The sequence below is a fragment of the Ursus maritimus genome, unplaced genomic scaffold, assembly GCF_017311325.1.
Source record: "Ursus maritimus isolate PB19 unplaced genomic scaffold, ASM1731132v1 scaffold_14, whole genome shotgun sequence".
NCBI classification, from domain to species: Eukaryota; Metazoa; Chordata; class Mammalia; order Carnivora; family Ursidae; genus Ursus; species Ursus maritimus.
The window spans coordinates 32,371,320-32,399,040 of record NW_024423786.1 but is presented as its reverse complement, the minus strand read 5'-3'; the positions used below and the strand labels follow the sequence as shown (position 1 = coordinate 32,399,040).

The window sequence follows — 27,721 nt, the reverse complement described above, 5'->3', positions numbered from 1 at the left end:
GCTAGAACTTCCAGTACAGCATTGCATAGCAGTGGTGAAAGCAGACTTCCTTTTCATGCTCCTGATTTTAGGAAGAAAGCTTTCATTCTTTCACCATTGAGTATTAGGTTAGCTGTGGGGTTTCCTTTATCATATTAGGAAGTTCCTTTCTAATCCTAGCTTCCTGAGTGTTTCTTTCTTTTTCTTTTAATCATAAAAAGGTGTTGGTTTTGTCATGTGCCTTTTCTGTATCAATTGACATGATTGTGTGGGGGTTTGTCTTTCTGTTAATGTGGTATGATACATTGATTGACTTTCTTATGTTGAACCACTTGAGATAAATTACACTTTTTCAGCCAGTCTCTGCTTTTCGAGCTTGGGTGAATTGCAGGTTAGGGTGAACAGAGGTAAGGGCCTTGCATCAGTCCTTTAAGTAGCCCCAGACAAGTTAGAACAGATAGACAAGGTAATTTGTGGTTTAGGTCTACTCCGTTCTCTCTGGAACCACACATCAGGGTCCCACACCAGGAATGTAGGCTAATGTCTTCAAGACTTCTGTTGTACTGGGGAAGGGGATGGGATAAGAGTAAATAATGCCACAAAGATGTCCTACCATTTTTAAATTGCCCTTTTCCTGATTCTAACAAGGTTGGTTCTGACAGTTTTTACTTGTTTTTCAGTGTTAATGAAGGGGGATGGGAACTTGGAGCTGCCTACTCTGCTGTTTTGCTGATGTCACTTTCTTCATTTCTTTTTGATTTTTATAAATTTCCTCCTTTTCACCTTTTATTTCTCTTAATGGATCATTATAGTTAGTCACTTGTGTCCTTCTAATTTTATGTTCATTTCTGAAATTATTCTTTTTCTTTTCTTTTGAGTTCTTTCACCTTTTCTGAAGTTTTGTAATTGTGATTTATATTTCTTTTTCATGTCTTAAATTATTTTCTTAATGTCTTTTAGGTTGTTTTGAAATAGCATGTTATAATTTTGATTTCCTCTCAAGGTCTGCCATTCATTATCTGTAGGGATGTTATTCTGTTCTTTAGTCTCATTTTTCTTAAAATAACTGTGTGGGATGGGACTTTGATATTTTTTTTGTTGCTCATTTTTATGTGGAATTTGTTTTCCTGAACTTTTAGAAGGGGGTCACAGTTCAGGAGAACTTTTCTAATGTCACAGAGCTCCCTCTCCTGTTGTTTTTGTAAAATATTAAAAAATATGATGGCTTCCTTTTCCCTTCTCCATTTTTATCTGGATCTTTTCTTTGTCTCAGTCGTCCCTGCCTTGCTCAATTTTGGTTCCACATACAGCAACTTCCCGCACCATGTAGCCCTATCTTGGAAGGCAGTTTTTGTTGGTAGGTTAGTTTTAAGAATTTATATGACTCAGACTGCTCCAGTCTTTTTCAGAACAACTCATGCTCACTTGTTATTGGACTGGGCTAATAAACCTTTTCCATTTTCAGCTTCTCCTCTCAAATTGGCCATCACACTGTCCAGTGAATACCTAATGACTATTTTGATGTTCTCCTCAAGTCCCTCAAATGCGCCATTGCTTCCCTACACATCCTCCTGTTCAGGTGCTGGTTTCATGTATGTCTGCTGGCTCTTTATAAGTTTTCCTCACTCACTCTTGAGGTTCGTGTGGATACTTTGTCACCTGCTTTTGTTGTTAATATTATGCATGGGATTTTGGTTTTGCTATTTTAGTCAGTCTGTTTGGTTTTAGGTGGTAGTTCAGGTAGATTAAAAATCTGTGACATAGTATCTGCCATCTAGAATCCATAATCCATTCTGTGTTCACATTTTTATTTTTAATTAATTTATTTTTTAAAAGATTTTATTTATTTATTTATTTGACAGAGAGAGAGAGACAGCCAGTGAGAGAGGGAACACAAGCAGGGGGAGTGGGAGAGGAAGAAGCAGGCACCCAGCAGAGGAGCCTGATGTGGGGCTTGATCCCAGGACTCTGGGATCACGCCCTGAGCCAAAGGCAGACGCTTAACGACTGAGCCACCCAGGCGCCCGTGTTCACATTTTTAAAACTCCTCTGTATGGGTTTAGAGTTTCTGGCCCCTGGGCTATGGCATGTCTACTATATAGTGCTTTGTTCTGATTCAAATGTGTTTGGATATTGCAAAACCTATCAGTGTAGAAAGGGTTAGGAAAAAGTAGTTTATCATAATAGTGGAAATAAAAGTATTTACAGATTTTAGCAAAGTTGAAAGTGATGCAAAATGTATTTGTTTATGGAATGAATAACAAGAACTTTTTGAAGGCCAAAGAGCAAATCATGCAACACGTGGAATATAGTGCCTGTGTCATTGAAAGTAATCAGAATCAACAAGAGTTGGGGAAAAGTGATGGGGCAGGGAGAACCGTTTAATTCAAGGACAGCTATCAATGTCAGATTTCTGGGAGCTTAGCATTTATTTAGGGGAAAACAAGGGGTTAATCAGAGATTAAGTCTGAAAAGAGTATAAATTGAACTTTGGCCACAAGCTACTGAGGATTTTATACATTCAGGGCTACATAAACACCTGCTCAAAGTGAATGCCTGGTGCCCAGTGCAAACACTAGGGCTACTTGGGCATTCCTTACACTACTGGGAAATAAAAATACTTAAAGCTTCAGCAGGATTTGAAAAAAATTTTTGGAGTAGCCAAAACTGATCTCTTTTAAGGAAAAAAAAAAAAAAAAGGAAGCCTGATAGAAGAAGGCTTATCATCATAGAGGAGAAAAATATTTCTGGTTTAAAAGTGAAAAAGGACCAGCTAACATATCTACTTACGGGAAATCCCATCCAGGGACTGTAAGCACAGTCCCTTGCAAACAAATTGACTTCTTTAATACCTTCAGGAACCTAAACTGTACATAGAATAGCTTCTGTACAATTTAGACTGAATAATAGCAGATCGTTTCATAGAAGATGCAGAAACATCACTTTTAATATCAATCTTTCAAAACAGCCATGGACAGAAGGTTAAATCGTATCAATGAAAATAGTTTGCAGGGAAGTAGACTAATGTGGTCTAGCTGTTCATAAGTGTGGAGGCTCAGGTGGGTGAATGGAGGTTAGTGTGGCTGAGAGGGATGAAAATAGAAGGTAGTGGAAGTTAATGAGTTTGGAGAGGGAACCAAGAGCAAGATCATGTAGGGCCTTATAGGCTATAATGGTAAGAACTTTAGGTTTTATTCTAAAGTGTTTGGAAGCCATTAGCAGGTTGAGAGCAGAGAAAGGGTGAACAACTACCGTAAATGATAGGTTCACACTAAACGGAGGCTCTCTTCGGACAGTGATAACAGATGTGTCAGAGTGAAAAGAGCCTGGGTTAATGTTGACTTTCAATTTTTTTAATTTGAAGACTTGTGGTTGTAGTATTATGTAAGAGCTATGTAAGAGGTGTTGAAACACACACCTTTTTGTTTTCCATAATTTGCTAACAGTACTGAAATTCATTTCATATATTCTTTTTCTATTCTGTTCTTTTTAAGGTTTAAATCAAAATGCTAGCCACAGACTACTAAATGACTTTGTAACACACTAATGGATCAGAACTCGAAGTTTGAAAACCACTGTAAATCTAGTATAATCCCTTTATTTGGCTTGTCAAGGCACACGGTACTACAAATGACCAAGCTGGAATCCAGATACTGCCACATTTCCCGTGAATATGTTCATTGAGAAATAAAAACCAAATTCCCCTATACAGTGTTCCAGGGTAGAAAAAAATTATGAGCATAAGTGTTCCTATTTGAGTGTATTACCTGTGTTTCTCTCCCTGGTGTGAAATGGTAAGGCCTGTAAATTTCAAATGGACTTGTAAATTATCAACACAGTTTTCATCATTAATGTTCTGTAATTAAGTATACAGACTGCTAGCCAAAGTAACAGTTGTTTTCTTTTGAGTTACAAACAGAGACTAAGTCATTTATAGACAGCCTGGTGGCCTTTAAATTGTCACCTAGGAATTAATGAAAAGAAATGCCATTTTCATATTTTCTTCAAGTTGTATATTCTTTCGCTGTGTTTCATTTTGGAAAAGAGTTTGTGGGAGGAGTAAAAGATAAATGAAACATAAAGGTCAGTGTGAAGTAATGGGGAAAAAATGGCCCTTTCAATTCTATTATATGAATCCTTGCTCCTAGCACTGTGACCTTTGGAAGATACTTGCCTGTGCCTCATTTTTCTCATTTACAAATGGAAATAATATCTGTATCATAGCTTTAATGTTAAGATTAAATGAGGGCTTCGTGGTATAACATATATTTTAATAAATATTAGTTTTTTCTTTCCTTTCTTCCTTAGGAAGGAATTCAGTGAAAATATGTTGCTAGAATAAGCAGGGCTGGAGAGTGTAGAAAAATGCAAAAAGAAAGGTACATCTTTTTTTATTGGTTGTTCTCTTCCTAGTAAGTCTGTTGTGCATGATCCCAATTGTTCCTAATTTCTTTCATAATAGGTAGGTGATAAATAGGTAGGCTTTCTGTGCCTCTTGCTACCCCTCCCCTTTTTAAAGAGGGAAATTACCCAAGTGATGAAAGGCAAGTTTAAGAGGCCAGGAAATAGTAGCTTCATAGCTGATTCAGGTATTTTAGTTCCTAGTGTCTCCAGTCTGCTTTATTACAAAGAATTTACTGAAGATATGTAATTCCTGATACCAAGTATGTTAGTTAGCTGATAGCTATTAATTATAAGTGTTACCTAAAACTGATTGTCCTCACTTGTGGAATAAACACTTCCTTTGATTTAACTCAGATATCCTAGGAACAAGATTACAGAGTGAGATGGAAAAATAGAATTAAAATTCTGTGGTTTTCTTTTTAATAACAGCTTTATTGAGATATAATTCACATATTATAAAATTCACCCTTGGGGTGCCTGGGTGGCTCAGCCGGTTAAGCATCTGCCTTTGGCTCAGGTCATGATCCCAGGGTCCTGGGATTGAGCCCCGCATTGGGCTCCTTGCTCAGCGGGGAGTCTGCTTCTCCTTCTGCCCCTCGCTCATGTGCTCTCTCCCTCTCTGTGTCAAATAAATAAATAAAAATCTTTAAAAAAAAATCCACCCTTTTAAAGTGTACCATTCATTGGATTTTAGTACATTCACAAAGCTATGTAACCGTCACTATTACTTAATTTTTAGAACATTTTACTCACCCCCAAAAGAAACCTGTATCCATTAGCAATCATTCTCCACCCCTCACTCTCCACCACCATTCTCCCACCCCTTTACTGTTCTTCCCCTGGTATCTCAACCCCTTGCAACCACAAATGTGCTTTTTGTCTCTATGGAATTGCTTATTCTGGATATTTCATATAAATGAAATTATATAGTATATGATCTTTTGTGACTAACTTTTTAGTGTAATATTTTAAAGGTTCATCCATGTTGTAGCATGAATCAGTGCTTCATATTGCCAAATAACATAATATAATATGAATACACTGCATTTTGTTTACCTATGCATCAGTTGATGGACATTTAATTTGCTTTCACTTTTTGGCTATTATGAATAATGCTGCTGTGAAGTTCGTGTACAAGTTTTTGTGAGGACATATGTTTTCAGTTCTCTTGCATATGTACCTTGGAGTAGAATTGCTGGGTCATATGCTAACTTTTTGTTTAACATTTTGAGGACTTTATAAACTGTTTTCCAAAGTGATTGCACCATTTTGTCTAGCTGGATTTAAAATCACTTGGTGTCCAGGTTCTAATTTCCTATATATTAAAGGAGAGTCTTAGCTGAAACAAGTGGTTTGAATTTATAGGGGAAAAAATCCCCCTATAGTAGTTTGCAAAGGTGGAAGTCCTTTTTCTTAAAGTAGGTTTGGAATTATTAGCATTAATCTTTGTTCTTTTTTTTTTTTTCTTTCAGTTTTATCTCCAAGACACTAAAAGTAGTAACGGTACCTTTATAAATAGCCAGAGATTGAGTCGAGGCTCTGAAGAAAGTCCACCATGTGAAATTCTTTCTGGTGATATTATCCAGTTTGGGGTAGATGTAACGGAGAACACACGGAAAGGTACGGGTATGGATCGATTTTTCCTGTTATTTGTCTTTTTAAGTTTAAAAAAATTCTGTTTAATGTTATAGAACATTTTATGTTTGTAAAAATATTTAAGTACAGCATTATGTGCAGTAAAAAAGTAAAAGCCTCTTACTTCCCCTATTGCTTTTCTAAAGTTTTAAATTCTGAAATGTTTATAAGTGATTTATATTTTTCATCACGGTATGAAAATATAGGACACTCCTGTGCTAGTTTAGGAAACGGTTGGCTGCAGTGACAGCATACCCAACCAACGGGAGCTTAAACTATATGGATATTTATTGTTAACAAGAATACAGGAGGGTAGGTCCAGACTTTGTTCACTTGATTCAGTGATGTTTTCGGGAATCCAGGGTCTTACTGTCCTTAACATGTTGGTTTCTTATGCCTTTGCTTTTCTTAGGTTTTTGCTTGTTGCCTCATGGTTAAAAAGGGATGGCTGCAGCCCCAGGCCTTATTTTCCTTACGCCAGAGTACTTGGCAAGAACTGCCAGGTGGGGACAAAATGTCCCTGTATGGCTCTTTTTTTTTTATGTTGAAAGCTTAGTCTTTTGTAGAATTCTCTCAGCAGATTTACACTCCTCTTGTCTCGGTGGCCACATACATACCTATCTATGGCTACAAAGAAGCCTGGGATGGGGCGCATGGGTGGCTCAGTCGTTAAGCATCTGCCTTTGGCTCAGGGCGTGATCCCAGAGTTCTGGGATGGAGCTCCACATCAGGCTCCTCCTCTGGGAGCCTGCTTCTTCCTCTCCCACTCCCCCTGCCTGTGTTCCCTCTCTCGCTGGCTGTCTCTGTCTCTGGCAAATAAATAAATGAAATCTTTAAAAAAAAAAGAAGCAGCAGCCTGGGAAGTTACTTACCTGGCAGAAGGGATCAGAAGATCCATGATTGTCATAGGTCAATTATGATTTATCCCTTCCAGTTGTGCATACGTTGTTGTCCCAAACAGAATCAAAGTTCTGTAAGCAGTTAATATACCTATCAAGATATAAAATTTTACATCTCACAGTTTTTGAAAATAGAAGTTCTTTAGCTAAATAAATGTAGATTGTCAATTTTACAATCTAAAGCTTCCTGGGTTTACCTGCTTCACTGTCTGCTTTATGACCATGAAATTATATGGCTGGATCATAAAACTAAATGAATAGGAACCGAAAGTGTGCAATTCTGTTGTCTTAGTTTAATATGGACAATGGAACCAGTTGACAGGTTCTCCTTTTGCTTCTCTGAACATACTTTGATCTGGCTATGCCCTAAGTTATCAGTACGTGACATTTTGTGCGGTAGATGTGGGGATGAGGGTGGGTGGGCGGTGGTGCTGCTACTGTGTATGTGCATGTATGTTTATATACTTTTCACTGGTTGTTGCAACTGCAGTATAATTTTTACCGGGTTTTGATGGCCTTCTCAGGGAGTTAGATTTTGGTGTTTGAATTTGGGTAGGGTCATACTCTTAGGGATCCCCATTTACAATTGCAAAATAGAAAGTTTGTATTTTGATGCAAAATATTGAGTACTCCTTACTAAGAGAGCTCACCTTACGTATGACCATACTAAGAACGGCCATGTTGGACCCTGTAGCATCTGTTGTCGCATTACACCACCTCTGGTACCAAGTCATTCAGCAAACACTTACTGAGTGCCAGCTGTGAATAACCCACAGAGAAGACAGAGAATTTGATTACATGTTTTCTCTAAGGAATGTCTGTCTTCTTTGTTTGCATTTCCCAAAGAGAATTAATAGGTGTTAATCAATAAAAGAATGAGGTTGTCAGATACACTTAGGAAATGCTTAGTTAACTAAAAGTAAACAGGGCTTCTCAGAGAGTCTTTAATATGCTAACATATATGCAGATCTCCAGGGAGGTGACTGTTCTAGAATGCAGCTCTTTCCGAGCTCCTTCCCACTCTTCTTTCCCATCTAGCTGTGAGACACTCTTTAGAATATGCTGTAGGAAGCTAAGAGGACAATCCTGAAATTCAGGGTTATTATTAGTGCACTATTATTTTAGCAACATTAGATTCTTGCAGGCTTCTTTGAATATTTAACTATCTTTTATGCCAACTTTAAGGAAACTTAAGTAAAGAAAAATTTCTTCATCATTTAAAATGTTGTTTCTTTTGATATTTATTGCCTTCAAAAAGTTGACATATACCTGGGTCCTTGGGATACAGCTCTATTACTAGCTGAGGACTACCTGTTTAAGCATATACCGTGAAAAAGTTAGACTTTGTCCTATGCTAAACAGTACTATGATAAGCTTTATACCACTTGGAAAATCCTACTGAAATTATACAACACTACAGGTTAACCCCTGGTTCAAAGAAGAAATCAAAAGAGGAATTTTAAACTATAAGGAAAGGAAAGGAAAGGAGACTTTTATACCAAAATACAGTAAATCCTTTACTCAAAAATTTATAATCTTAAATTCCCTCTGTACTAAGGAAAAAGGACAATGAAGGAACTTAGCATTTAGGAGAAATTAGAAAAGGAACTGGGAAATGCAAAGCAGAAATTAATGAAATAAGCAAAAAACTATAGAAGGGATAAACAAACCAAATGCTGGTTCTTTGAAAATTATCCAGCAAACCAGCAAACAATAAAACAGGTAATTCATAAGCCTTGACTCCCTTATTAGGTTAAAAAAATATACAAGATAAGGAATGAGAAAGGAGACATAAACACAGATACAGGATATGCTAAAAGAATTTTGAGAAACTAGTACATGCCAACCTATGACAAAGAAAAAAGCCAAAGTAAATTGTTGTCCTAGCAAAATTATCCCAAGAGGTAAAAACCTTGAGTAAATTGGTTTCCTTAAAAGAGACCAAGAAGTTATTAAAGATTGACCAGAAACAGAGGCATTCATAGCTGAATATGTTCTTATTTTTAAAAGCAGATAAATCCAGTTATTTAAATAATTCAAACATGCATAAAGGTGGAAAGCTGTCAAAATCCTTGAGAGAAGCCAGCAACGTATCATTAATGCCAAATTCTGATAAAGATACAGTTCAAAAATAGAAAACCAGCACTAATTTCACTTGTGACAATAGATGAACAATTCTGATTAAGGTATTAGTAAATTAACTTCAGAAATGAAGCTAGACTAAGCAAAGTAGGTTTTATTCTAGGAATGCAAGAATGATTCAGTATTGGGGAAATCTATTAACATCATCCACAAACTAAAAATGTTACATGAAAAACATGTTACTTTATAACCAGTAGGTATTGAAAAGAAATTTGATCCTTCTCTTCTCATCTGACATGGCAGCCAACCTTCCTCCTCTCCAGCTCCCTTTTACCTCTAGCCCTGGCTTCCCTTTTCCGTCAGGCCAGCCTGAGCATTTCCCCTGTTCTTCAGGTTGGCCCTATAGCCTCTGGCCCCTAGAGTCCCTGTGCTTTCTCCTTTCTTAGGGCTTAGGTCCTCACCCTCCCTCGCTATGAATGAGGAGTACAAGGTCCTCCTACTGGGCACTAGCCTGACTGAATATATCCTGTCAGGTATAATGTCAGTGAATGGAAAGAAAGTTCTTCACATGGATAGAAACTCATACTATGGAGGAGAAAGTTCATCTATAACACCTCTGGAAGATTTATACAAAAGATTTAAAATGCCAGGAGTACCACTACCATCAATGGGGAGAGGAAGAGACTGGAATGTTGGCTTAATTCCCAAGTTCCTTATGGTCAATGGTCAGCTTTTTAAAATGCTGCTTTATACAGAGGTCAGTTGCTATCTGGTTTTCAAAGTGACTGAAGGGAGCTTTGTCTATAAGGGAAGAAAAATCTACAAGGTTCTTTCCATTGAAGCAGAAGCCCTGGCATCTAGCTTAATGGGACTGTTTGAAAAACATCGTTTCAGAAAATTCCTAGTGTATGTTGCCAGCTTTGATGAAAAAGATCCAGAACTTTTGAGGTTATTGATCCTAAGAAGACTGCAGTTCGGGAGGTGTACAAGAAATTTGACTTGGGACAAGATGTCATAGATTTTACTGGCCATCCCCTGGCATTTTATGAAATCTGTGACTATTTGGGGCACCTGGGTGGCTCAGTCAGTTAAGCATCTGCCTTCCGCTTAGGTCATGATCCCAGCAGCTGGGATTGAGCCCTGTGTTGGGCATCCTGCTAAGCAGGGAGTCTGCTTCTCTTTCTTCTGACCCTCCAGCCCTGCTTATGCTCTCGCTCACTCGCTCTTTCTCTAAACAAATAAATAAAAAAATCTTAAAAAAAAAAAAAAAGAACGGATGACTATTTAGACCAACCAAGCTGTGAAACCATTAAGACGATTAAACTTACAACAAGTCTCTGGCAAGATATTGCAAAAGCCCATACCTTTATCCACTCTATGGTCTTGGAGAACTTAGCCTGGAATTTGTAGGGCTAAGTGCTGTTTATGATGGTGCCTACATGCTCACTAACTGATTGAAGAAATCATTGTGCAAAATGGAAGAGTGATTGGTGTGAAATCTGAAGGAGAGGTTCCTTACTGTAAGCAGCTCGTTTGTGATCCCAGCTAAGTAAAAGACCAGGGAGAAGAAGTGGGCCAGGTGATTAGAGTTATCTGCATCCTCAGCCACCCCTCAAGAACACCGATGGCGCCAGTTCCTGCCAGATCATCATTCCCCAGAACTAAGTCAGTCAGAAGTCAGATATCTGTGTCTGCATGATCTCCTCCGTATTCAATGTGGCAGCACAAGGGAAGTATATCACCATAGAAATCAGACCAGCTTTGCAGGTTTTGGAACTGATTGAACAGAAATTTGTTAGCATTAGTGACCTCCTTGTACCAAAAGGCTCGGGAACAGAAAGCCAGATCTTTATTTTCTGCACATAGAATGCTACGACTCACTTTGGAACAACTTTTGATGACGTTAAAGACATCTGTAAGAGGATGACCGAATCTCAGTTTGACTTTGAGGAAATGAACATAAGAAAAATGACATCTATGGGGAAGACTAACAGCAGTACATTTTATTATCTAATTAGGACAAACTTAACTTTTGGCGTATTATGTATACTGTATAAAATCAATATTATTGATCCCATGGTCCTGGGATCAAGTCCGGCATCAGGCTCCCTGCTCAGTGGGAAGTCTGCTCCATCATCTCCCTCTGCCCCTCCCCCGGCCTGTGTTCTCTCTTGCTTACTCTCTCTCTCTCTCTCTCCCTCTCTCTCAAATAAATAAATAAATAAATAAATAAATAAATAAATAATTTTGAAATCAATGTTGTAAGCCCTGCCTTTGTAATCAAAACTGAGATTGCCAAGCACTGTACCAGTAAATATTCCTTCTCTTTCTAATATCATGTATTAACTGGTTTTCATAGAGTGGCTCTTCAGAATTGGCAGTTACCATATTCTGTTCAGTTTAACCAGTACTGGCGTTTTTTTCCCCAGTGAAGGATCAGTTTTAAAAAAAACATTGTGGGGGCGCCTGGGTGGCACAGAGGTTAAGCGTCTGCCTTCGGCTCAGGGCGTGATCCCGGCATTGTGGGATCGAGCCCCACATCAGGCTCCTCTGCTATGAGCCTGCTTCTTCCTCTCCCATTCCCCCTGCTTGTGTTCCCTCTCTCACTGGCTGTCTCCATCTGTGTCGAATAAATAAATAAGACCTTTAAAAAAAAAAAACAAAAAACAAAAAAAAACATTGTGACACTGTTACAGAGCACTTGATACAGTATTTGTATCTTTTAATCAGTGTAGCCTCGTAGCCTTTGTAGTCGTGTGCTTCTGCCACTCGAGAGCTGGATCAGTACAAATTATTATAAATAAATAAATAAATCAGTACAAATTATTATAAATAAATAAATAAATAAAGTAAAATACAACCATGAAAAAAAAAAGCTGGATCAGTACAATTTTTCGTGCCATCTGTCCTCTTGACATTAAAGAAATTAGGAATTGAATATCCCACAATGTGGGACAGAATCCCCACATTTTCCCTGCACCTTTACATTTTGTGTCCTGTCAAGTATTATGAGTGCCCACGTAACACAGGTACAAGTTGGGGTTATGTGGGCCTAAAATTCTAACCCAACACCAGACTGTGAGAGTCATTTTGGAGGAAGCCTGTGTTCAGTCTTATAAAATTGATGAGAGCAAAGGGAAAGAAACCTATCATAAACCAGGTAAATGTAGAAGCTTCTTTTGTATTCTAGATGTGGCTTCTTCAGTGGGCCAAGCTACATTGCAGTATCGATTTGACAAAGCCTCCACTTCAGTGGTGTCTGCCTCAAAATGTCTCCAAATGATTTCTGTACTGCAAAATAAAGCCCAAACTCTGGAAACAAAAACAAAAAAAAAAAAAAGAAAGAAAGAAAGAAAAGAAAAGGCATTTGATCAAGTTTAGGAGTTTCCTAATAAAAATTCTAAATAAATAGGATGAATAGAAAAAAACTAAATAAAATAAGAATTCTAATTAGAATAAAAAGGGGCACCCGGGTGGCTCCTTTTGGTGTCTGATTCTTGATTTTGGCTCAGGTCATGATCTCAGGGTCGTGAGGTCGAGCCCTGTGTCGGGCTCCATGCAGGGTATGGACCCTGCTTAAGGTTCTTGCTTTTGGAACGCCTGGGTAGCTCAGTTCGTTAAGCGTCTGCCTTTGGCTCAGGTCATGATCCCAAGGTCCTGGGATCAAGTCCTGCTTTGGCCTCCTTGCTCAGCAGGGGGCTTGCTTCTCCCTTTGCTTGCTGCTCCCCCTGCTTGTGTTCTCGTTCTCTCTGACAAATGAATAAAATCTTTAAAAAAAAAAAAAAAGATTCTTTCTCTCTCTCTCCCTCCCCACCCCCACACACTTGTGCTCGCTGTCTAAAAAAATAAATAAAAATAAGTAAATAAATAAATAAAATAGAATAAAAGTAGCACAAATACTATGCAGGTGTAAAAATGTATGAACTAAATTTACATATATCACTAAGGATAAATCTCAAAACAGTATCTCAAGCAAATTACAGATGGATGTGTGTGCTACAATACTATTTACATAAAGCATGAATTAATACAAAACAGTACTACATAGTGCTTTTGAATATATTTATAGTAAGGATATAAAATTAGACACTTGAAATGACAAAAAATAGTTCGTGAGGATGTATGAAAGGATTTTTTTTGCATCACTGTGCATAGAACAAAAAACAAAGGAAGCATAATTTTAAAATTACCCATTGTGTAGCTATTAAAAAGAATAAATTAGGATTATATGAATTGCAGGGATTTCTGTAAGATATACTCTTGAGGAAAGAATTACTATTAATAATTTCATTATTTTAAAAAGTCTCACCAATCCCTATAAATGTACACATACATGTATGTGTTCGTATATGGACCATGGGGAAAAAAGCATGGAAGGATGCATACTAGGTCATTACTGTGGATCATCCTGGAGTGGGGTGGAAGAGAGGAGTAAAGGAGAAGAGGGAGCCAAATAAAAAAGGGTGGGGCTAATAAGACTGCAATTAAAAACCTTCCACTATCTGTGTCATTTATGTATTTAGGTGAAATTATGTGTAAAAGGGAATTTCAAAAAAGAATGTATACTATATAAAAATGGCTTTTTGTATATGTATATAATCATGATTTTGTTAAAAAGGTGATAGGAACCTGATGTCATTGAGCATATCCATTCATATTAGTGACTCTTCTCTAACCTCTCTAAAACAAGCTGATTTTGTTGTTTGGCTTTCCACATAGTGTGACTCCAGGGAGAAAACTCCCTGGTTAGTACTGTACAAATAACCTGCTGTATAGATGTAAAATATCATTGTAAACAAATAGGATGACATTCTAATAGATTTTTCTTTTTAAGGAAGTGAGGAAGAGAGAAAGCCAACCTATCAGATCCTCCTGGAATGGGGGCTTTAGGAACCTAATGCTATCTGTTCCTCTGTTCCCAAGCCCACAAACTGCTCAGACAGGGCATGAGTTTCCTGGGTTACATATTACAGTAATCCTCTGCTGCAAAGCTTGGAACCAGTTAGTTCTATAAACTTGACATATAACTCCAGTCAGTTCGGGGCGCCTGGGTGGCTCAGTCATTAAGCGTCTGCCTTTGGCTCAGGGCGTGATCCTGGGGTCCTGGGATCAAGCCCCACATCAGGTTCCTCTGCTGAGAACCTGCTTCTTCCTCTCCCTCTCCCTCTGCTTGTGTTCCCTCTCTCGCTGGCTGTCTCTCTCTCTGTCAAATAAATAGATAAAATCTTAAAAAAAAAAAAAAGAATTGGGATGCTATAATAAACTCCCTTAAAAAAAAAAAAAAAAAAAAACTCCAGTCAGTTCATCACTGAGGTCCACTTCACAAATATCTGTTCCTGGGTAAGCCGCTATGAATAAGGGGCTTATTATGAGCAAAGTCAGTGGTATCTTCCTTTTGCATTGTGCTCAAACTGCCCTCAGTTACTTTTACCTCCCACAATAGATCTTGTCTTTTCTGGTCTTCAAGCCCTTGCACATGCTTTTTTCCTTTGGCTAGAAACTTTTCTAGGCTGGAAAAGTGCGTTTCCATGTCCCCGTTGCACTCTGCACTCCCCTTTATGTGTTTGCCTCCCTCACTAACCCATCAGCTGTACAAGAGCAACCAGTGTGTATGTCTTCACTGTAGAATCTCCACACTCAACCTGACACATACTGGTTGAATAAATTTTAAAATGTCTTATGAATCTTCCTCTACCATGTTACAAAAGTTCTTTCTACCATCTTGTCTCAACTAAGGTTTTGACAACCTTTCTTCTAATCTGAAAGCTTAAGATGAGGGTTGGAAACTGGGTTCTCTACCACCCTTTTTATTTTGCTGTGACTCAGTTACCTCTTCTTAACCTATCTAAACTTTAATTTGCTCATCTAATAAAATGGAACTCATGATACTACTGCCTACTTCAAGGTTTATGGCATGATGTTCAGTGCTCACATTGCAGCATATGTTCTATGTGAACATTGATAGAGTGTATACAGAGTTCTCATCTCAAGGCCAGGTACTTTTATTATTACTAAAACCTTTGCCAATCATTTGTACCATCTTTTCTTGCCATTAAGTTTGCCCCTCTTTCATAGTAGCTTCAGCCCCAGGCTCCTTTACCTGTCTATCCTTTGGAACTTATCATTGGCCATTTCAAAGTTACTCTTACTAACTTCTAAACTACCCCTTGACTTTTGGCTTTGCTGTCCTTGTTCATTCCTAGCTTTTGGTAACTTTGACCAGAAGCTTTACTTTCTTCCACTTTCTAGCTGCTAGGGAAAATCACAAAGCTAATTCAGCACAGGCTGTGCCAGATTTGCTGGGGTGACTAAGAGAATCTTTCTGATAGCGTGGCAGTCTTCTTTTGTTCTTTTAAAAAGTGGATTCTTGACCCAGGAATTATCTGTACCACAATTATCTGCAGAACTTTTGAAACTGCAGATGTCTGAATCCCACTCTTTAGTCCTAAGGAGATTTGCAAGGTGTGGGGACTGAACATACCTATTTTTTAAAAGCCTTGGTTGTTCTTTTGGAAACTAGGCTTAAGAACCCTTTTCAATTAAGTTCCTGACAGCAGCTGTTTTATATGCTTTCCCTTGTCCTCAAGCCCCTTAAAATTACTCTGTACAAAGCTTAGTTTCCCCTTCAAACTAGAGCATTCTACAGACTTCCCAATTTCTTTTATTGTTCCATCATTCTCCCATACACTAGCTCAGAATCCTGGCATTGTTTCTGAATCTTGTGTCTTCTTTGCCTGTAGTCGTTCAGGTCATTTGTCTCCTTTCCCGGCTCCTGCTTGTTTCTGTTGTCCAGTTAGAGCATCACACTAGCCTCCACTTCTGGCCACCGTATGCTGCCACCCCACTGCCTCCAGAATATTATTCTGTTACAGCTTTGTTCTTCTCCTGCTTTTAGAAGGCTATACCATACTACAGAATAAAGTCTGAAATGCTTAATTGTATACCTGAGGCCCTCAAAAATGTGGACTCAATTCAAACTTTTGATTTTGTTTCCCATTCCTTTCCTTAATATATGTCAAGCTGTTAACTAGATTATAAGATGGTGTATAGAAAAGATTCTCTTGAATCCTAGCACTGCCACTTGCCAAAGGTATGATCTCAAGCAAGTTACTTTAGCCTCTGACCTTATCTTATCTGTCTCCTCTGTAAAATAAGACATAAAAATGACTATTTACATGGTTTGTCATAAGTAGCTAGTTAACATGTATAGTGTAATTAGCATGGGGCCTGGCACCTAGAGGGCCTTGAGATATATTCTTTACCTGCTCCCTCCAATCTTCCTCCAGCTGCCCTCCTAAGATGTGCACTCTCTTACATCCTTCTCTTTGTTTCTTTGCTCATGCCATTCTCTCAGCCTTTCCTTCCATTTCCAGCTTTTGAAATCTTATTCTTTTTTACCCGTTTTAATAAATCCTTCCCCGCCCTTGTCCATTCCAAATTCCCATAGTGTTTTGTACCTTTTGTAGCATTTGTGAAAAATTTTCTCCTTTGCTGTTATGTTAGATATTTCTTGTTCTCTCTACAAAATAAATTGAAATCTCCTCAAGGACAAGGACCTAGTCATAGTCATCTTGGTTTTATTCATCTTTACCAGCATACTGCTTTGTAGCCAGCAGGTTCTCAGTGAATATTTAGCAAACAGGTAAAACCAAAGAACCACTCCTCCTTGTGCATAAATTGAAAAATAAGCTCACAAGCAGTATTGCTCCATTGTTGCTAGAGAAATAAAGTAGCAAATGAATTCACATACCTAGAGAAAGGATTCTTCCCACCAAATTAATAGCTAGAAACAGGATTCCTGGGAGAAATAGCTGATTATGGGTCTAGTCAGGAAATGTACAGGTTGAGCCTAGAAGATTTTGTCGTGTATAAAGCAATGAAGCTATCTAAGATTGCTAGGGTTCTGTTGGAAAACCCAAGAACTAACATGAAGTTCTAATTGATCAAAGATGGGACAGTTTGAGGATCAATAAAAATAACATCAGTGGATTGAAATATATCAACTGTGCTTAAATCCATGAACTTAAATGATACTAAAAGAAAGCAAAAAGATTTGATCACCCTTGGAAGAATCTAAAACCTAGATAAAACATCCTGAAAACATGTAAGTAATGAGAAAGAATAAAGTGTTTATGCTACCTTTCCTGGAGAGAATTATTCCTGACATAAACAAGTAGTTGAGGAGGGAAGACTTTTTATTACTGAACTCTAGCTCATAAATGAAGACAACGGGGGCGCCTGGGTGGCACAGTGGTTAAGCGTCTGCCTTCGGCTCAGGGCGTGATCCCCGCGTTATGGGATCGAGCCCCACATCAGGCTCCTCTGCTATGAGCCTGCTTCTTCCTCTCCCACTCCCCCTGCTTGTGTTCCCTCTCTCGCTGGCTGTCTCTATCTCTGTCGAATAAATAAATAAAATCTTAAAAATAAATAAATAAATAAAATAAATAAATAAATGAAGACAACGGTAGAATATCAATACAAAAATATCTCTTTAGATTTAAAATATTACTTGTCTATTCAGCTAACTTTTCCTGCCTCTTTTCTGACTTTAAAAAAAGAAGAGGTCTCTGAGGAGCACCTGGGTGGCTCACTCAGTCAAGCGTCCAACCCTTGATCTCAGCTCAGGTCTTGATCTCAGGGTCCCGAGTTCAAGCCCCACATTGGGCTCCATGCTGGGTGAGGAGCCTACTTAAAAAAAAAATTGGGGCACTTGGGTGGATCAGTCAGTTAAGCGTCTGCCTTCGGCTCAGGTCATGATCTCAAGGTCTTGGGATCGAGCCCTAAGTACGGTTCTCTGCTCAGTGGAGAGTCTGCTTCTCCCTCTGCCTCTCCCCTGGTCACGCTTTCTCTCACTCATAAATACATAAAATCTTTTAAAAAAAATAAAATCTTTGAGTCAAAAGCTTTATGAAATGAAAAAAATCAAGGATGAAAGTTTGGTAGCTCTTTTATCTTAGATTGCAGTCAAAAGACAAATAATTCCCCAGTTTGGAAACGTTAACACTTCTCATTTAGTTCTTGGTTTCTTAGATGTTTCTTGTATTTTTATGGTCTCACTCATTGTACTTCTATTACTGCCCGTCATTTCAAGGGATCCTTCGAACTACTCAAATATAAAATAGTGTTGACCTTCCTACTCAATGCAGGAACAGAGCTAGAACCAGACTACAACATACCCCAGAAGTTTCAGTCTCCCAGTCTAGGGCCTTAAATAGCTTTTAAGCTAATCACAGTGAACATGGGTCTTTTAAGTAATGTTTATGTGAAGCAACAGAAAAGGCTGACTTCATACCATAAAGTAAACATATTAACTCAAGAGCAAAATAAATAACCTGTATAAGATAAGATAGAGGGAAAAACCCACAAATGACAGTTTGGGTAGTCTTCATCTTGATTTTTAATAAAGTCTCATAACTACAAGTAATTGTAGATTTTTCTCCATAGATACCTTGTTTTTTCGATTCAGACACACCCGTTTTTCATGTTCAAACATTTCTGAAATTTGCATGTAGCTTGCAGTGCATGTGTACAGGTTTCCTTGCTGTCAGAAAGTAGATCATTCTGTGACACTTTTTTTTTTTTTTTTAAAGTAGGCTCCATGCCCAGAATGGAGCCCAGTGCAGCGGCTCAGACTCACGACCCGGAGATTGAGACCTGAGCTGAAATCAAGAGTCTGATGCTCAGTCGACTGAGCCACCCAGGCACCCCCTATGCAACCTTTTAAAATTGGTGTCAAGTGAAGAAACAATTACCATTAATTTACATGGAAAAATTTTTTTAGAGTTCCCCGACCCCAATAGTCACCTCTTAGGCTTTTCTGATACCTAAGGACATGTCTTGCCAATGGATACACAAAATAAATCAAGATAAAGCACAGATGTTCACAGACACGGTTCAAAGCTATGGCGGCTGGATGCTGAGATGCCGAGTGCAGTTTGTGGGGGAGGAACTTGGCGGGGCCACTCTTAATGCCTTTGTAACAGCTCACTGCAAAACACACACTGAATGCTATTTGTGCTTTTCACCTTTTTTCATAATAAGCAAAAATCCTCTTTGGATTTCTTTTGATTAGAAAAACAGGTGCTAATGTAGATCTTTCATAAAAGTGAAGTGATGTAACATAAACTTTTAAAAAAGCAAAGTGGGGGGCACCTGGGTAGCTCAGTTGGTTAAGCCTCTGACACTTGATTTCAGCTTCGGTCATGATCTCAGGGTCTTGAGATCAAGCCCCATGTCTGTGCTGGGTGTGGAGCCTGCTTAAGATTCTCTCTCCCCTCCCTATGCCTCCCCCCCGCTGTCAAAAAAAGAAAAAAAAAAGCGGAAGGTACCTGTATTTAATGTGGCAGTGACCCTGCAGCCTTTTTATCCTGCCCGAGAAACTTTCAAATTGTGTGTTTTATAATCAGTTTTGTCTTTGAGTCTTGGAAATATAGTAAATAATATTTCTGGGTAAATTTTGAGAGCACGATTTGTTTACAAAGTGATTCATAGAATATTTGAGAGCAGTATTTTCCAAAGTATTTTTTCATAATACCATATATATCATGCATATAATACTGTAATATCAGTTCTTGTGTAAGCGTTCTGAAAACGGGGGACAGAGATGCTCAATGGTTAAATAAGTTTGGAAAATGCATCTTACTTCAAGAGCCTCATTGATGGATAAAAAGCCCATTAAGCTCTGAGAAAGACTGGTTTAAAAAAATAAAAACTCTTTCAGTCTCTTCTAACCAAATATTTTCCAAACTTTCTGACCCCAAAATCCTTTTGTTTAACATCTGCTAGCACTCCATTTGGGAAATACTGCTATGTAAAGTTGATTAATGTAAGTATTAAAACAAAACATTTTTATCAGGTTGTTTTAAGTACTTTCCCATTGCAAATTAAAAAGACAACTAATAATTCTATGCATCTGTGTATCTAGTTGTCCCAAGAACCTTTTCAAAGGCAGGGCTGGCTAGACTAGATTGTCAGCTTAATCAGACGTGGTCTTTAATTGCCTTCAGTATTACAGCAACCCTGTGCTGCCCAGTCAATATTAGCCCTTGATTCATTTCACAGATTTGTACAGCAGTCCAGTTGCTGGGCTTTGGGGTGATATATCTGAGCAATGGAAATTCTGGTGTAATATATCACAGCTTGTTAGTTCTGGCACTGCAATTTTATTCTGTAACTCACTGCACCTACTTTTAAAAACTTTATTATCAATATAAATATATTGGTCAGGTGTCAGTATTGCTGGATCTTCTTGTACTGTTCTCCTGTATTTATTATAGCCTGTTTATAGAAAATCTCTGGGGGAGTCATAGAGCTGGGATAAATCTGTCCCTTCCCTGTGTTCTACCAGGGAAAAGAGGGAGTTAGGTAGTTCTTACAAGTGTAGGTGAACCCTACTGTACTCAAAGTAAGAGACATCTTCATCCTGGGTAACGTAAGCTGTAAAGTATTAACCAGACGTGTTTTTTTGCATATTTAGTAATCGTTCATTAAATGCCTAATTTGTACCAGATAACTCTGCCAAGTGTGGGATTTAAAAAGTGAAAAGCAACCAATCCTTGTCCTTCTCACAGAGTTGACTCTAACCAGTGAGACAGTGGTTGTGTAAGTGATAAATATTCACAATGCAGTGTGCTTACTATTTTAAGAGGTAGATATAGGAGGCTCTGGGGACCCCTAACTCAGATAATCAGTTTGGTGAAGTAAGTAGAAAGTCTGAGTCAAGAGGATAAGTAGCATTTGGTCATGCAAGCAAGGGGATAAAGGACATCTCTGACGGAACAGCTTGTAAAATGCACAGAGTTGTGAAAAGTGAAGAATTTGGAAGTGCAGGTATCTTGGTCTTGCATAAGGTATTTATGGTAGCAGCATGGAGGATGAGGACCGAATGGAAGGAAGGAGCCCAGTGATGCATGGCTCTAATTACTGTGTTAGGCAGAGTTTAGAAGACTGTCCCATAGATGGTTCTTGATCTGTGTTAGCAATTTTCAAAATTAAGTTTACTGTATATTTCCAGATGACAGAATAATCATATTACTTCATGTTTATAATATCATTTTGATGATTCATGGGCCTGATCACTTAATAAGTTACTCTTCTATAAATGCATTAGCTCTATTCCTTTTTTTAAAAGATTTTATTTATTTTTAATTAGAGCGCACACTCGTGCACACGTGCAAGTAGGGAGAGGGGCAGAGGGAGAGGAAGAAGCAGACTCCTCACTGAGCGTGGAGCCCAATGTGAGGCTCGATCCCAGGACCCTGAGATCATGTCCTGAGCTGGTCAGATGCTTAACCAGCTGAGCCACCCAGGCGCCCCAGCATTAGCTTTATTCTTAATCAGTTTTATTGAGATATAATTTACTTATAAGCCAGTTTTATTGTAAAACTCACTGAGTTTTGACAAATGTATACAGTCATATAACCACCACTCTTTTAATCATGAGATAGTATATATTCATCACCCTGCATTAACTTTTAATTAGATTTTGGTAAACTAAATAAATTAACTCTTTGAACCCTAACCCTGGAAGATGTAATCTCAGAAGAACAGAGAAATAAAAAGCCACCAGCCTTAAACCAGCAAGAAATTTTTTTCCCCATAAAACCCAATCACAAAGAGAAGCTCTGTATAAATGCAGCTTTTGGGGGGTTTTGTGTCTTGAAATCATCAGAAGGAAAAGGAGGAAGTAAGAAGCAACAGTAAGAAGTTGTCTACAAAGTGACTGGCGTAATGTTATGTAAAAATGTTTGAGGGTGGAGGAAGAAAAAGCACCAGGAACACAAAACCACAGTTTTAAATACTGAACTGGGAATCTCAGACTTGAGTTTTAGCAAACAGCTTTGATACTTAACAGAGTTCCAGAAGCAGTTTCACTTTTCTGAGGTCTTGATTTTCTCAGTCATTAAATGGGGTACTTGAACGGCGTATTCCAAGCTGTATTATGCAGAACTAGAGTTCATTAAGCGTGGATAGGAGTTATGGGTTGAGGACACGAGAATTAGGAATTAGGGCTAAATATTAAATTGGGGAATAGTTGGAGTTAGGTTTTGAATTCAGCAGTTAGGGGAGAAAGTGCATTTCCTCTCCTCAATTGTATTTCTATATATTCAGCTGACCTTTTATTGACTGTTACAGCATTGGAGGTTAGGACACTTTTGAAAAATAATTATATCTGTAATTTTGCCTTGCAGCCGTGATTCAGTATGAATAGGGATGACTTTCTCCAGGGGAGAAACCACCAGATTTCTTTCCTGGAAGTTATTACATTTAGGAACAAAATATATGTTTGGATATGAAAGATATGAAGTTTTGTATTTTTAAACAATTATTTAATCCATTTTATTTGTTTGTTTTAACCAGTTACCCATGGGTGTATTGTTTCCACAATAAAACTTTTTCTACCAGATGGTATGGAAGCCCGACTCCGCTCAGAGTGAGTATAATTTAGTGCTATGAAGTTTTTGTATTAATTACCTTGGTTAGTAATATTCTGGGTGATGGTATACTGTTAACACTTCAAGATTGTTCTAATAATGGTAGAAAATTAATGCAGTACTTTTAGAATATAATATACTAATTGTTTTTCACATTAGCTACAATTCTAGTAAATAATAATGTATAATGAGGCACAGGTTATTTTGTTTCCAAATTTAACTTCACGATTTATACTTTGATGGATAATTAGTTGTTTTTAAAAATATTTAGGGTATATAAGTTACTGGTGAGTGATAGCTGTACTCATTAATGGTGAGTGATAGCTGTATTTTGATCTGCATTTAATATAGGACTTCTTCAACTGTGATTCCCTCTGAAGATAATGCTGTGGTCATGATCTTTTAGGACCTTGAAGATGTTGATATAGTTAGTAGCCTATTTTGGTGGGAGTTTTGGAGGGATTTTCCAAAGCTGTATTTTTTCCCCCTGAAGCAGTGGAAAGATCACTTAGAGGAGGACAAACTTGAAAAGGAAGAATTACTTATAAAATGTAAATGTTAAAATCTAAATGTAAGTACATTTTAATCTTGTGCTTTTCACAGATTATCATTATGTAGTAATTATTAATTAAACTTAAGCATTTTTTATTTGGGGAGCAAGAAGCTTGTTTCTATACCCAACATAATATTTTTTATCCTTCAAAAGCAAAGACAAAGATCTGAGGGTGGGAGGTTAAGATAAGCAATAAGTTTAAGGCAAAGTAGAATAGTGAGTAGAAAAGAGAGAATGAAAAAGAAAGCAGAGAGAGGCCCTCTTATTACTATGATAGTCTGTGCTTTCATTAGGATTATTGTGTATTTTGCTTCAGTTAGATGCTACTAATTTTTTTTAGCTTTAAGCATATCTGAAGCAAAGCAAAAATTTTTGAACATTTAAATGTAAAACAATCTGTTTCATGTTCTGTATTATAGTTTAATTATTAAAAAATACAGTTAACTTCGGGAACTTTAATGTGACTCAGGAGTCAAGGGTTAAGTTTTTAAAAATAAGAGTGACTGTTAATCAACTAATGATGTGTGGCTTCTTAAAGACCTTGATGTTTGTTTGTGATAATTAGATTTTTCTTTCATGTAGTTAAGAGCTTTGAGCAATTATATAAAGGGTTATCTGTGATCTCAGGTTCCATCTAGGAGGACATGTAAATTTTTCAAAGTCTATGTTAGTGACTTGTGTCCCTGTCCTTCTTGTTTCTCCACTGCTTTTGATCTCTGCCCCGTTTCCTTCTCATCGTTTGGGTTTTCTTATGTGGTTAAATATTTGTATCATTTAAATTTTTGCTGCCAGTTTCGTTGTATAGTCTAGCTGACTTTCTGAAGAAGATGAATTTTGGACAGGCAGTTCTCTAGAGCTGGTAGAAGATCAGGATGGTCTTTAGAGGTGGATAATCTAATTCAAAGCCCAAGTCCACTGATTCTATGTCTTGATCAGGCTTCCCTTTTCTCATTTGAAGAATGAAGATAACAGTAGTACCTCTGAGCAGGAATTTTATGAGGAGGATTAAGCAAGGTTATGCACTTAAAGAGTTTTGTGTAGTACCTAGCATATATTAAGCATGCAGTGGTCATTGGCTGTTTCTGTTACTGTGATCTTTTTTAGCGGTCAAGATACATTTGGGTATGTCAGAATGCTTAGAATTTCAGGTGCATTATATACATAGCATTTAATGCTTTTAAGATCCTCACTAGCTAGTTCTCAAAAAGCTAATTCTTTTTTCTTCCTTGATTTTTATTATATTGCACAAATAATTTTTTTAAAGTTATCTCTATACCCAACATGGGGCCCAAACTCACAACTCTGAGATCAAGAGTCACATGTTCTCCTGACTGGGCCAGCCAGGCACCCCTGTACAAATAATTTTTAAATGACAAGAAACAGAGAAAAATTGCCTGTAATCCCACCATCCTAACGCTAAATAATGGTTTCCCTTTTCTGCATGCCCTCGTTGCCTATGAACTTTTTCTATAATTCAAACAAAATATACCTATATCCAGGATAGTTTCTGTAAAATGCATATATATATATAATAGGATGTTTAGCTAGATTTTTAGCCTTTTGTTACCCAAATTTTCACAAGAACAGAAAATTTTGTACTTGGGTCACTAAGAAAACTGGATTTAAAAGAAATATGAATACTGTTTGCTTCTATTTAGATTTTAAGTTCATTTGCCTATATGTGCATATCTACAAAGAAAAATATGTATACCCCAAATGGTTATCTCTTGGTGCTGGCCTTAGATAATTTTTACTTATTTCCTCATGCTTTACTTCACACATTTTCCATAATCTAATATGTATTGCTTGTATAGTCAAGAAAAAGAAGGTCACGTTTAAACTGTCTATTCCATGTTTATAGGGTAAAGAGAAAAACTAAAGTTGGCATAATTTTTTAAACCTTCATTAGGCACCAGCTTTGCTAGGGCCTTGTGATGGGTTCTGGGGATCCAGAGGTAAATTGGTCACAGTGCCTGGCTTCCTTAGCTGCTCTGTTCTCATGGGAGTGGTAGTAGGATCAAGTGCTACTATGTCCTAGGTACTGTTGAAAGCTCTTTATTTATATTAACACATTTAATGCTCACAGTTACCCCATGGGGTTGTTTTTATGATTTTCCCCATTTTATGGATGAGGAAGCTAAGACCTATAGTGCTTAGGTAAACTTGCCCAAGATTACGCAGCTGGTAAGTAGAGCCGGAATTTGGGCCCAGTCAGTATGGCGTCTGAGCCTACTACGTGTGTAACTGCTACGCTACACTGCCTGTCTGTCAGTAGTACTTTATAAGGCCCAAAAGGCAATTAGTACCAATTATACTACCTCTTTACTGCTTAGTTTTAAAGGAATATACCGAGTTTAGTTTCATACCTACATCTGAGCTTTCAGTTGTTAGCGTGTGAGGTGGCTGTGTAGAGAACAGTAATACTGTTTGATTAGCCAAAGTTGTTCTCCACTAGAACAGGTTTCCAAATAATAGCTTTCCGTCGAGTAGAACTTTGGTTTTTAAGACTTTGTGTATATGAATATTTAATTTTAAAAGGCCATAATTTACACATACCAAAATTAAAAACGGATAATCTAAGGAGTGCTTCTTTTCTATTTAGAAGTTGTATAGTCATGGAAGTCACCAGAGCCCTCATTAAATAAAGGATCTTCAAAGGCATTTAATACATTTTGAATTTTGAATTTGTGTTTAGAAATATGTGTAAAAGGTAGATTTTTATATTTATTAACCTTGTTTTCTAAGAATTCTATGTGTTTATGAAGGATTGAAAAGTAATTCACATTCTTTTAACTATATGACAGCAAGTGTATCAACTTTGGGGTTTAAGATATTCTGGTACTGTCATACTATTTCCTCTATTGTCAGGAAATTAGATAAAAAATTCTAAATTTTACTTTTCAGTGTCATCCATGCTCCATTACCAAGTCCTGTTGACAAAGTAAGTTACTAATGATTTTTTTTTCTAAACTAACTCAACTGTATTGCTTTGGAAAATGTTTTTGTTTGTTTTTAATATGCTTTACCTAGAAACTTATTTTCTTCTGTAACAAATTGTATACAGTGTATGTAGGTATTTGTTTATTGCAGTCTTCTGAATTGGAGAATTTAAGATGGATGTTTCTTAGGAAAAAACCTTTGTTATCTCAAGTAAATGGCTGATTGTATAGACTAGGAGCACTTGTTTTGTGCCTAGCCAGAGATACGAAGTCTAAGTTACTACTTTTTATTCTGGAATACAATTCTGTCTAGAAATATCTATCTGCCCAAATAGTTCCCCCAACGTATACCTTTAGCTTTAACCTGATTTGGTCAGAAAATTTGCGATAATTGTTCGTATTTTTCGTTTAGTTCAGAAATAATGGTGTAATAAACTGTAGATATCATTCCTAAATAGCAAAGAAATACATCTATATCTTTTGACATTAGTGTGGATGTTTTTTCTTAGTGTACTAACTAAACTATTGGAAAAATATTTTACATTTTTTTCTTCTATTTGGATAAAGAAAGCCTGCCTAAAACTGAAGTTCCCTGTTAGATTCCTTTTTTAGAAGTAAAAGTGGTTGATCATCAACCTCAGTAATACCAAGCATTATTTCAGAAGTAAATAATGGCCTTGCCAATTTAGGACTAACGTTTAAGAATAATGCTAGTTAGCATATTAATAAAAATATACTTTCTGAACTTAAGAATGATGCTATTAACGTCATTAATAATACATAAGGCTTGGTGGTGTTGAGGATATGGGTAAATGTTACAGCAACCTAATGGTATCTTCTTCTTTTTTGGTGGGGGGATGTATAATGCCATGGTTCTATGTTCCACACTTGGGAAGAACCCCTTATTGAAGGTATTTCTTCTAATACTCTTGAGTTCAAAGTATTTTTTTCTGTGAGTTGTAATTTAAACACCATTATTTCCCATCTTTTTCTTCTTAAACCTACCTGTAGTTTAAAGAAGAAGAAAAAAAAAAGACGAAGCTTCTTTCTTTCTCTTCCTTCCTTCCTTCCTTCCTTCCTTCCATCCATCCATCCATCCATCCATCCTTTCTGGACAAATCTATTTTCACTGCCTCTGGCCATTGGACACAGTGTTACATTTCATGTCCAATCTCTCCCTGCAACCCCACATACAACTTCCATTTTGAAGATGGTTACTTCTAAAAAATTGTGACTTGTTGGCGTTTTGAAGAACTATTTAACAATGAATTTTAAAGGGGATAAACGTAAATCTGTTGATTTAGGATGTATTATTTCTGAATTAAGAAAGGGCTGTATTGCTGTTGTGCTGTGTTTGTGATTTGATGTATCAAGGAATGTTTTCATGAGTAGTACTTGTTCCACCACCCTGCTTATAAATCTCAGACTGGTCAGCAAAAAATAATACCATTTACAAATTCTAGACATGAGACAGAAATACTTTGAAAACGAAAGGAACTCGTTAAGCTGAAAAATAATTTTTATTTTGCATATGTCAGTAAATAGACATTTCCAGGACTTGGTTTGGTTTTAGTGTCTTTTATAAATGTTTTGTGTGACTATTGGTGCTTGTGTCATTTGTTTCTAGGTTGCTGCTAACACTCCAAGTATGTATTCTCAGGAACTATTCCAGCTTTCTCAGTATCTACAGGTAAAAGAAAATCTTGAAAATTCTTAGTTTTTAAAAGTAGAATTAAACAACTTAGATTTGATTTTGCTAGTTCACAAATATAGGCTAAAGAAATATTGACTATACAG

At 37.2% G+C, this 27,721-nt stretch overlaps 1 protein-coding gene and 1 pseudogene across 22 annotated transcripts in view; both read left to right on the top strand.

Moving 5' to 3' along the window:
• The window catches only part of LOC103674198 (sarcolemma associated protein), a 142,249-nt gene that overhangs the window by 53,859 nt on the left and 60,669 nt on the right, over positions 1 to 27,721 (top strand). For all 22 annotated transcript variants that reach the window (XM_040628646.1, XM_040628647.1, XM_008703080.2 and 19 more), the window contains exons 2-5: positions 5,856 to 6,003; positions 22,359 to 22,431; positions 25,890 to 25,926; positions 27,552 to 27,614. In XM_040628646.1, coding sequence (XP_040484580.1) covers positions 5,856 to 6,003; positions 22,359 to 22,431; positions 25,890 to 25,926; positions 27,552 to 27,614 — 321 coding nt within the window. The remainder of the gene's footprint in view (positions 1 to 5,855; positions 6,004 to 22,358; positions 22,432 to 25,889; positions 25,927 to 27,551; positions 27,615 to 27,721) is intronic.
• Positions 7,303 to 11,541, top strand: LOC103674197 (annotated as a pseudogene).